The sequence below is a fragment of the Barbatula barbatula genome (assembly GCF_947034865.1).
Source record: "Barbatula barbatula genome assembly, chromosome: 3".
NCBI classification, from domain to species: Eukaryota; Metazoa; Chordata; class Actinopteri; order Cypriniformes; family Nemacheilidae; genus Barbatula; species Barbatula barbatula.
In genome coordinates, this window is record NC_136764.1 from 5,454,496 (window position 1) to 5,466,476 (window position 11,981).

Sequence of the window (11,981 nt, forward strand, 5' to 3'; positions counted from 1 at the left end):
GAACTTCCGGTATACATACACAAACAATAGAGTGCCTGTACATTGTTTCTGATAACAATAGAAGAAAACAAGAAGAACTTGTCTCTCCAATATTTCGAATTTAGACTGCGATACCAAGCTCAACCGCTAAATGTCAATGTACCGTACGATTTCTTTAAATGCAACTAAACTGCAGGACCCATTCAACAGATTGTTTATTTAATCAGATGAACATACAACGAAATTCAACAAAAAATTTATTTTATACAATTATTATACAATAAAACAATGATATAAATGAATATGAACTTAAATTAAACTAAATATAAATAGTTATATATATATATATATATATATATATATTAGACACTAGCCAAACGCCAAGCATGTGTTAACTGGGGGTCTGGCGCGCACGCCGTGTATAAATGTACTTTATGTAGTGGATCATTACAACATATAGTTGATAATGTTTTTGAAAGTGGCTTTCACCCTGGTGATGTTTTACCTGGAACTGTTGACACTGAAATGCCTTTCTTGTGGCCAGACTCAAGTGTCACTTTCTCCATTCCCAGGCTTCAAATGCAAATAAATTGTGTCACATACAACTTTGCACTTGGTCTGATGGCTTTCTGAAGATGAAAAAGCTGAAAATGGAAAGGTTTAAGATAATAGTCATGTCTCTACTAACACTAAGCACAGGTTTTAGGGCTGAATGTTGTTAATGCAATGCGTAAGCTTGTAGTTAAAGAAAGTAAAATGTAAACGTCATGATGCCACTTTCAAACCATATGGTACAGAATTAGTTTTTAACTTTAAAAGAGGTGTTTAATATCGTAGATGGCTGCTGTACCTTCACTGTAAAACAATTTATTATGCATCCTTAAATCCTGTCATTTTGTAGGAACAAAATGTTCTTTTGCTGTATATTTCTATTGCTCCAGCTGACAGAAAATTTCAGTTATTTTTTTACAGTGTCCAGTCACGTACCATTTAAAACAAATATGTCTCCTAAAGGAAAATAATCTGAAAACAGCGTGAGATATACATGGGAATGATTTTGAAGCCTCTTTAGATGTCTTGCAGCTCAAACACTGGGTCCATTTTCTTTTCCTTTTTTGTAAGCTAAAGAATTCACTCAAATTACCTCCATATGTTTGAGAGTGGCTCTCCTGGGAACAGACGGGAAGCGTAATACTGCAGACTGAACATAAACATTCATTTCAATGTGCTTGGCCCCTCTGCACATTTTTTGTGCTGTAATTGTGAACTAGTACCTTTGACAGACAATAGGTATATAGTTCAATTTTATGAGCTGTGATTTAAGACAATTACTTACGGGTGATTTACCCATTTAATACAAATCCAAAGCTCATAGTTATAAGATAACTGTATAGAAGCTAAGCACGCATTTTACACAAAAAAAATACTTTCATTGATATTCAAATATTTGTTTTTATTTCAGCTAAAATGCGCCACGTTTTGGTAAATTACTTGCGTTCGGTTTCATAGACAAGATTTAAGACTAGTACCAGACAAAGATGGATGTTTGAGCTGTCTTAATTGAAATAACTTGAAATTAAAATATGTCAGTGGCATTTTTTGGCTAAAGATGCACACCAGTGATGTTTTTTCTAAAGCATTTTTAATTAACTTAAATATAACTGAGGACAAGTCCTGGCTTAAGCTGAGCCTTGTCTGCGAAACCAGGCCTTAGAATACCATAAAAAAATGCTTTGCATGAGATCTAATGATATTTGTATAAATTAGCACGGGTCTCTTAAATATAAATGTGGAAAAGTATAATTGATTTTTACATATTACGTGAAGTCTTGATCGCGCTTCGCTTTGCATTTGTGTTTATAAAGCATATACATTTTTCTTTATTTTTATGAAATGACCGATGGTTTCGCTAGATAAGACCCTTATTTATCGTTTGCCATCGTTTAAAGCCCTTTGAAGCTGCACTGAAACTGTCATTTTGACCTTCAACCGTTTGGAGTCCATTGAAGTCCACTATATGGAGAATAATCCTGGAATGTTTTCATCAAAAACCTTCATTTCTTTTCGACTACAGAAAAAAATACATAAACGTCTTGGATGACAACAGTTGGAGTTAGTAAATCTGTCCACAGCAAGAGTGTCACAGTGTGGTACATTATCAGCAAAATAAAGTCAAAGTTCAGAGGAGATAAAATAACAATGAAACGCAGCTACACCAGCCGAGAAAAAAGATTATGATTCACAAAAGATTGTTGCCAAAGTCTCTGCTTTTTCCCCTCACAAACTCCAGCTCTCTCCCGCCAGATGCAGCACTCTCCCGGTCACGAGCAATGATAATGTGCAGGTGAGTATTTCTCCATAAACACCCAACACAGTTATAATCTGTTTTTTGTAATGAGTATAGTCTGATTTCCCCCCCAGACTACTCACCCGTGACAGGTCGACAACCCATGAGCACCACCTCACTCACAAATGCAAAGAGTGTCTCTATATGGAATCAAGTGCATTTATTGCTTGCAATATTTCAATAGCCAATGACAGCTGTGGAGACTTGGCTTTGTTTATCTCTGCCTAACTCACCCAGAGTTACATGTAGCCGTTGAATGGTAATATTAGTAATATTCCATAAAATTGTTTACTATTACTTTTATGAACCACAAATTTGTATTTTACAAAATTTAAAAACCGTCTTGGGCATTAATGTGTTTTCTATTGATCCCCATCTGCATCTCTTGTGTTTTGTGCAGGGTTCTATTATTTTGTCATAATGTAAAGAATATCCCGTGACAGTATAATCTTTAGATTGATCTGCTATTTTACTGTGGAATTAAGTAAGCTATCAATCTATACGATTGATTCCACTAATGCACGAACGTTGTCATATGAAGCACCCAAAAATTTGTTAGTGTGGTAACGACTGATATTAAACATTTAAGCTTTTATTCGAATGACATATGCACTGAGACTCACTTGACAGTCGACAGTTTTACGCCTTGTGACATCATACCAGAGATTGACTTATTATATGAAGATGCAGGTGTCTGTCTGTAATACCCAAGAGTATAATATACAAAGAGGCTTAACTCAATAGAACGTTCCAGTAGACATTAATGGCTGTGTGTTGAGTTATTTGGGGGGACAGCAAATTTCCACTGTTATACAAGCGGTACACTCACTGCTTCATATTGTAGAAAAGTGTCATTTCTTCAGTGTTGTAACATGAAAAGACATAATAAAATATTTACAAAAATATGAGGGGTGAAGTCTACTCGCTTCTGTGAGATACTGTAGGTGGTAGATGTTTAACTCATAAGAATTTCAAAGGGTGCCAATAATTGTGAATTTAGGTTTTTTTCATAATGTGATTTTCCCCCCACTTCAAATTGTTTTACTTAAATTAAATTATTTTTGTAATAAACGATTAAAAGAAGAAATGATGTAGATTTAATTTTACAGCCTGCTTTGCTCACATTTGCCAAGGGTGGCAATAATAGTGGAGGGCACTGTAGCTTAAATCAATGTCATATTTTGGCCCCCTGACCATTGGCTGATGTCACACAATAAAGTTTTTGGTCACACAATAAAGCATCAGATTTAGGATCACTCATCACTGATTAATTCAAAAAATTTAACACAAGAGCAATAAAAACACTCACAGTCACGTAAAAACTTGTATAAGCCCCTGTCAGACACGTACAATGTACAATGCACCGCGTTGTTTCAATAATCATTGGACCGATGTGAGTCATAAAACGTAAAACTAAAAACAATTCATCTAAATGTCATAAAAACGCAATGTTCTGATGTAATCTGCCCCCTTCTGGGCAACAGATGCATCTGCAGTTAATTGTGCAATTTTCCTTTTTACGTCTCTCTGTATGTTTCTTGTTTCTTCGGCGATATTTGTTTGTATGTGCTACTTGTTTATTCTGAACTTTAAAGCAACAGCAACGTTGTTTTGACAGCCTTACATACGAGTAATGTTGGAATTTATAATCTTGGTCTAACCTAGATAAAGTGGGGAAACAAAGTATAATACGTAACCCTTAAATGTTGGTCTCATTTAAGCTCCTTTTTTTATTTGCCCATAAAAATATTGTTTATATACTATCTCTTAAAGATCTTATATGTTCATATATTAATGATTGTAAAATGTTCGATTATGTTGTGAATTTCTATATTTTCAATGGCAAATATTATATTCATAAACAAAAGTAGAATTGGAGAACTGTCAAGCTGTTAAAATTTATGCAGACGTTTTTTCAACTTAATATCCGGCCTGTTTTTTTAATATACAGTGTTTTTATGGATGCTTGTTTTCCTGTTTTTGTGTGTATTTAGAATTTGTCCATAGGAAAGAGGAGAAATACATGTTTTTCATTTTTCTCTCTTTGGTTTTTATTTTTATTTGTTTCCCCTTTTTTCTCTTCCTCTTTGTATGGTTTATTGTCTGATCTGTATAATATTGTTACTTTTAAAGATTTTTATTAATAAAAAAATGAAAGCAAAAAAACGTATAACTGTGACTTTTAATTCACAGAAACAAAACATTAACAGTATTATACAAATAAGAGTACAGAAACCTATTCAAGTCATGGGTCTCAAAAGAAAAAACAATAAAAATAAATAAAAAATTAACTGAAAGGCTTTTTACATAAAGAGCTTGTATTTATTAAATAGCTTTTTAGTCTTCCTTGCTTTTAAATGTTTACTTGTTATTCACAGAATGGACATGCTCTCGCGTCGCGTACAAGATGACGTAACATCCGCAGTTTCCGCAGCGTTTCCTGTGGCGAGTCCTCCTGGTACAAACAGACGTCTGACAATGTTGGGCAAAGTAATCGGACAGAAATACGCGTCCATCGCCAAAACATGGTAAGATAGTGGTAAAGTTATGTTCAATGGAAATACTGTGTTTTACTGTTAACATCGGCATCTGTTGGATTTTATTCATCGTTTTGTCCTTGTCGCGACCTGTAGCCTGCTAAGCTAACGAATTTAGGTCATGATAACACAAACACACAAACTGATGTTTAAATATAAATACGTTTGTTCAGTTTTATTAAGAGTGTTTTTGAATGTAATGCGTATTACATGTTGTGTTTGAATAATACATGTTTGTATGTTTATCTGTCTTTGTATTGTCATAGGTTTTTTTTAGATTGGCTTAAGAAGATTCAGTTTTTTTCTGTTGTTATAGAAATGTCTTCTCCTTAAAGTTGTTTAACTTGATCTTTTTTATTTTATCATATTAAAAATAAGCATTTTAGTGATGTCATTGACATCGGTACACCCAGCTTGAAACTGGAATTCATACCCTCTATAACTAGTAGTGTATGTCATTAAACCTCAAGCTTTTTATTTTTTAAAAGTTGGTGAATGTTATTTTATGAAAGGCAGCAAGTGTCTAGTATTCCTCCACAAACACAATGTGCATAGGTAGTGAAATTCTATTTAGCAGGACATCTAACATAAAAGTTGTAGGCTGCTGTTTTACTGAAACATAATGTTCTTTGATACCAAAGCAATTGATGTGTGTCTGGTGTTCGTTGTCTCTCATGTCCAGGGTCCCCACGCTTGCTCTCTGGGGAGGAGTCGGAGGTGTTGCTTTCGTTCACTTCACAGACTGGCGGCTCATCTTGGACTACGTTCCCTACATTAATGGAAAATTTAAGAAAGCGGATTAGAGCTCGAAAAGGTTTTTCTTCCTAGCTTTTTTGCATTAGGACTTAGCCTCACTGTCAGTGATCAAACTTTTTTATCCATTTAGTGCAAATTCAGAGCTTTCCTGTAGCACAGTGGTAAGAGCATTGCGTTAACAACGCAAGGTTGTGGGTTGGATCCCAGGGGATTGCAGATACCCATGTAAAATGTATAGGATAATGCTATGCAAGTCGCTTTGGATAAAAGCGTCTGCCAAATGCCTAAATGTAAAATCTGAATTTAGGAAAATAAACCCGCCGTTAAAGTGCAATTACATTCCATTTCTGATGTTGATCTTTGCTTTTTTTTCCTTTAGGTGTGTTTGCTTTGGATGGATTGAAAATTAAGATGGAATCACATTTGGAGATTAACATCATTCTACCGCGTACTCATAAATCCACATCCATTTCTGTTGATTTCTTCTAATGAACAACATTATATTTATTTTTTGGAGCAAATAATCCATTTTGTCATGTAAAGGATTGGGTCTCACAATCCATATAAACCTGTCACATCAAGCTGTGTATTCCTTTGGAGAAATGTACCTCTTTGTAATTCCACTGAAATCTCTCTTTCGTTGGCGTCATTACATTTTATTGTGGATCTGAGCTCAGTTTTTTTATTTTGTCACCTTGACCACAGCTTGACTGGTGGTGCTTGTTAACAAATAAATATAAATTATTTTGAGTTGTTTGTGTATTGTGATCACCTGACACATTAAAAGCTCTTTTTGAAATTGGACCTCAGGCTCTCAAATGTAAAGTTCCTGAAATAGCTTTAATATCTCTTAAACTAAGTGGAATAAAATTGAAGCTTCAATTCTCAAATGTATAGATTTGTGTCTTATGGTAACGCGACCGATTTACCCGAGTCGATTCGCAACGATCGGAATCTACGAATCAACATCACATCCGGGCAATACATTCATAAACAGTTCGATGTCTGTTTTAAGTCTTGTCATTCTTAATCGACGAAATATTCTTAATCGTTTCCCTGCGAAAGAATTGTGAAGCCTTTTTAATTGCGACACTACGGACGAGCGATTCGCGAACCGACTCCCAGTTCATCGGAGTCGTGAGTCAGAAGGTCGCGGGGTGAGCGGAGAGAGAGCAGCGGCCAGCCGTCTTTAACCCTAAACATTCGCCGCTTTTTCTTCGAGGCAGACTTCGGGAAACAGACAGGCTTTACAGAAACATGGAAAGGAAAAGGTGGGGGTGCTCGGCCCTCCCAAATGGTTGGAAAATGGAAGAAGTGACCAGAAAGTCGGGCTTGTCCGCGGGGAAAAGTGATGTCTATTACTTTAGGTACTGCAGTCAGTGGAGTTAGCCTCAGACCAGAGAGCCGACAGAAAGTTCACTTTATATGCTCGTTCACTATGATTAAGTATATTATTATCAACAAATCAAACGCTTTAACACGTCACTATATCCAATAAATAGTTTATTTGTGACGTGTAAATGACAAAGAGTGCGTTTTTGTGTCTAACGCGAGTTAGCAGCGAGTGCTAAATAGTGCTAGCCGATATGCTAGCTATGTCATTGTTTATGTGCTGTACACATTGATTTCTTTTAGTTTAAATTCAGTTTTTTGTATATAAAAGAATGTTCTGTGTTTATGTTCGCCATTTGCTCGTAGAAAGAAGTATGCAGACTTGCAGAGGATTGGATGGGTTTAACTTCTGAGGAGTTTGTATGAAGTTGAGATAATAGTAACTCGTGGGTTTAATGCTTTGTCAAGGTTTAAACTGTTCTTGAACGTGCAAAAAACTGTAGGTATGATTTTAGTACGAGGGACCTGGGCAGTAGCATGTAAATATCTTTGTACATAAATACCATAAACATTCGGTATAGGGTACATAGCGTGCCATCACTTTACCATTGTACTACGCTATTATGGTTCGCAATGCGATTTGTTTAATCGTTCACCCTTTATTGCTTTATGCCATGTTTATTTTTTATTGGTTTGCTTTTAGTTCGTTTTGTTTTTCTGTGGTTATGAAAATGTGCAGAGATTTATGTCTTGCTGAACATTGTTAATGAAACGTGACTATTAACTTGCTTGATTCGTTTTTTTTCTTAATACTTGAACTTTCTCTCTATTCTTAGTCCAACGGGGATGAAGTTTCGGAGTAAACCCCAGCTGGCCCGCTACCTGGGAAACTCCATGGATCTGAGCTCATTTGATTTCCGCACGGGGAAGATGCTGATGAGCAAACTGAGTAAGAACAGACAGCGGATACGAAACGATAACAGTCAAAGCAAGGTAAACACTGAAGGACAGGTGAAGTGAGGGACATTTTGATGGCCTGGACAGTTTTACTCTTTCACTCTATTTTCGTACAATCATCAGTCACCAATCACAATCTTCTGCATCTCTAAGAAAAATGCTTATATTCAGATGCCAAATATTCAGATGATATTAACTGTTGTAATGTTCTTGTAGACTAAGAAACTGGTTGCTGATTGTTTTACAGGGTAAACCTGATCTGAACACGTCCCTGCCGGTCCGACAGACGGCATCCATCTTTAAACAGCCTGTCACCAAGGTCACAAATCACCCCAGTAATAAAGTCAAGACAGACCCTCAGAAAGCTGTGGAACAGCCCAGACAGGTACATCATCTTTACACGTCAGTCTACAAAATCTCTTTTCAAAGCGACACTGATTTTCAGAGTCCTCTAAAACGTATGGCTCACACCACTGAAAATGCTGTTATTTATTCACCTTGTTGCACGCTGTTGTTTTTGTCTTTAAAACTATAAAAATCCTTCCTTACGGTCTGTTGTTCAAACAATGGCAATTTATACTGTGGCTGCTTTTATGAATGTAATTTTTGGCATGTCAAAATTATTCAACTAGAGAAGATTTGCAATGTATGCCCGGTTTCACAAGGCTTAATGCAAGTCCCAAACTAAAATGAATGTGTGACCTGTTCTAACTCGATATAACTTGCCCAAAAATATTTTAATATAAATTTGTGCCATTGTTTTGCCTCAAGATGCACTTTTTATAAAAGCGACATAAATATCTTAATTCAACTAAGGCGTAGTCCTGGTTTAAGATGAGCCGTGTCTTTGAAACTGGCCGTAATTTCTTAAATGTTTTATATACTTGTATAGAAGTTTTTAAACCTACCGGACATGACACAATGAACTGGCAGTGTTTGAACAAGATATGTTTGATTAATTTGAAAGTTTTTCTTCATTTCATAGAATAAATGACCACATTCAGGTTTTGAACAAGAAAATGTTTCCTCGAACACTGCCAGTGGTGTACACACACACTTTATTCGATCAGGCCACATCAAAAATGTACTGTACTTGTTTTATTTCAAAGCTCTTCTGGGAGAAGAAGTTGAGTGGTATCCACGCGTCAGATATAGCAGAAGAGCTGGTGAAAACTATGGATCTTCCCAGAGGTTTGCAAAGTAAGGACCTCAAACTCGCATACATTTTACTCCAACAATAGCTGGTGATGTTCACCGTTCTTCGTTTTTATATCGCTATTAAAATCACACTTTCATCAGATGGTGTGTGATGTTAACACGTGTCGTGCAGGTGTTGGTCCAGGTTACTCAGATAAGACGCTGATCGCAGCTCTAGCGAGCGCTCTTCACACGAGCTCTTCTCCCATCACGGGTCAGCTGTCTGCGGCGGTGGAAAAGAATCCTGGCGTGTGGCTCAACACAACACAACCCCTGTGCAAATCTTTCCTGGTGACTGATGACGACATCAGGTACACGCGAGCATTTGCAATTTACAGTAGATGATGGACGCTGTTTATAATGTACTGAAAGATTTTGCTGATCTGATAGGAAGCAGGAAGATCTGGTTTGTAGTGTAAGAAAGAGGCTGGAAGAAGCTCTCATGGCTGACATGTTAGCACACATTGAAGAAGCCTCCATTGGTGACACGTCTCCGCAGGACGAATCCGATGAGGAGGAGGAGGGTGACGAGGAGGTGGCGTCTGGATAGCTGTAAGAAAAACAAATTTTATAACAATTTGAATATTCTATGTTTACTTGTTGGCTCCTTGTTTCTGAATGTAAACTTATTTTGGGCGTGTGGGATTTTTTACTCTTTTTACAAAACGTGCCAGTAGTTCATCTCAAATGTTGTTTTCTTTTCTTTGCAGGGTGATCTGTGAATAGAGCAGTGTTTCTCCTTCACACACCCAAAGATGCACTCTGAAGCCTATGCAGAACATCCAGCTCTTAACACAACACCTTCTTCTCTAAACTTGTTTTATGTGGCTTATGTGGAAAAATGGATGGATGTATATAATGTTTCTGAACGATTCCACTGCTTGTCCACAAAACTCAGAATTTAGTTTAATGGTATAATTTACTACAGCTTGAATACTGTAGATGACACGTTTTCCATACATCCTAAGCTAAGTCTTTTTTTATGTAAAATCATGGAAATGTGTACCATCATTTTAACAACGGTCGATTTTACACAAGAGAAATGCCATGTTTTATTGATCACTATGATATATTGAGTTATTGTACTCCTAGCACATGTTTCATAATAGCTGGTACAAATATGGTGCTCAACTTTTTGTATTGGTTTCTTTATATTTTACAGTACTGTGTGTAGATAAAAGCTTTTACGGTGGTGCTTTCACATTTTTTTCCCCCAAGCCATGCAGTCTTGAATCTGTGTTTGTATCACTGACAGTTTTGTGCAGTTACATTTGTGATGTCATAACAGTAGATCAGAGATTTCTGATGGGACTGAATATCTGTGAAGGTTACAGGGTGACGATGTGCAAGATCCGCTCATTTGATTTCTGCCGTGTGATGATGTTAACACACGTTGACTCCGTTATTTGCTCTGTAGATGACAATGGCTGGTATTTTTCACTCACTTTATTTTATTCTCACAATCATGATTGAAATTAAAAGGTTATTTACTGAAACCCTCATATTTTGGGTGTTTTGTTGCAGTGTGCTCTTATGTGATGATGGGATCTAGTTAAACACCGTGTTGGGTGTAACTAGTTGCTAAGTAATTAAGTAACTGATTTAATTACGTTCCCTTAAAAAAGTTGCGATTACTCTTATTTTTTCTATTATTTAATTACAGTTAGTTTGGATGTAATTAAACTAGATACTGTGTAATGTATACAATAGTGGAATTGACATTTAAATGTGCTGCAGTAAAATGCATGCATTCATGTATCTTTCCCACATTTGTTATACTCAAGTAAGTTAATAAGAATACTTTATGTAGTTTTATATGATTTATTTGAATGAATTGTCGTTTCATGTCTATCCTTGAATCGCTTCATTAAACAAGGTTGATATAGGATATAAAAAGTAATAAGAAATGAAATACTTTTTGGAGAAAGTAAATTGTACAGTAGTCTAATTACACTATTCATTATGTAATTAGTAACTAGTAATGAATTACTTTTTCAGAGTAACTTGCCCAACACTGGTTATACAGTGCTTCTAACCTGTCGCCGTTTGTGTGATTTCTTTATTATGGAAATATCTGCAAATTTCTGGCTGTGATTCCTCGGTCTACATTTTCTCTGGTTTATGAGTGGAACTTAAAATCTTCATCTTGTGTTACATTTACATTGTCATTTAGCAGACGCTTTTATCCAAGGCGACTTACAAAGAGTTCGGTGAGCAATAAACGATATGTCATAAAAGAGAAATAATACAATAGGTGCTAATACAAAGTTGCTAGTTTCAACAAAAGACAGACCACTAACCGTTGAGAGAGAGGGTTAGTGTTTTTTTTTCTTTTGTCTGTCAGGTATTCGCAGAAAAGGTGTGTTTTTGAAGGTTGTAAGAGATGTGTTAACCAGCATAACATGTTAAATAATGAAAAAAAATTAGATCCAGGCCGAGTTTCGCAGACCAGGCTCAGCTTAAACCAGGACTATGCCTTAGTTAAATTAGGATATTTAAGTCGCTTTAGAAAAAATATTACTGGTGTGCATATCGAGACAAAACAATGGATGACATATTTAAAGACATACCAGGGCAATTTATTTTTAGTTAAGAAAACGGCTCAAATTTTCATTTTAGTCTGGGCCTAGCCTTAAAGTCACCATGAAACGGAAGTTGCAATTAACATCTTTTTCGTTTCGTGACGTACATCCGAGTGAAACGGCTTCTGAAATTTGGGGAAAATGTAGGGCGGGGTTTAATTGTGCCCTTCCCTTTTTGATTAATTCGTCGGGCCTTGAGGGAGGGCATAAAATGTCTGGCCATTGGACAGTCAGTGTAGTCCAACCTCTTTTTTGTCCCTGACGTCATGTGACGTAGAGTTGTTGTTGAGGAGA

General features: G+C 36.2%; 2 protein-coding genes across 3 annotated transcripts; both read left to right on the forward strand.

Moving 5' to 3' along the window:
• Positions 1-4,713: 4,713 nt before the first annotated feature.
• Positions 4,714-6,423, forward strand: uqcr11 (ubiquinol-cytochrome c reductase, complex III subunit XI). The gene is made up of 3 exons (XM_079453089.1): positions 4,714-4,854; positions 5,546-5,677; positions 5,999-6,423. The coding sequence occupies exons 1-2, from the start codon at positions 4,805-4,807 to the stop codon at positions 5,664-5,666; spliced, it is 171 nt and encodes a 56-aa protein (XP_079309215.1). The 5' UTR covers positions 4,714-4,804; the 3' UTR covers positions 5,667-5,677; positions 5,999-6,423.
• A 136-nt stretch (positions 6,424-6,559) lies between these two features.
• On the forward strand, positions 6,560-10,996 carry mbd3a (methyl-CpG binding domain protein 3a). Of its 2 annotated transcripts, none has more exons than XM_079453087.1 (7): positions 6,560-6,986; positions 7,788-7,944; positions 8,156-8,293; positions 9,018-9,108; positions 9,239-9,416; positions 9,496-9,657; positions 9,816-10,996. In XM_079453087.1, exons 1-6 carry the CDS (start codon positions 6,877-6,879, stop codon positions 9,653-9,655), a joined length of 834 nt encoding a protein of 277 aa, XP_079309213.1. In that variant the 5' UTR covers positions 6,560-6,876; the 3' UTR covers positions 9,656-9,657; positions 9,816-10,996. The 2 variants fall into 2 exon arrangements, with proteins under 2 accessions (XP_079309213.1, XP_079309214.1); XM_079453088.1 differs by having other exon boundaries at positions 6,637-6,890; positions 9,816-10,606.
• Positions 10,997-11,981: the final 985 nt, after the last annotated feature.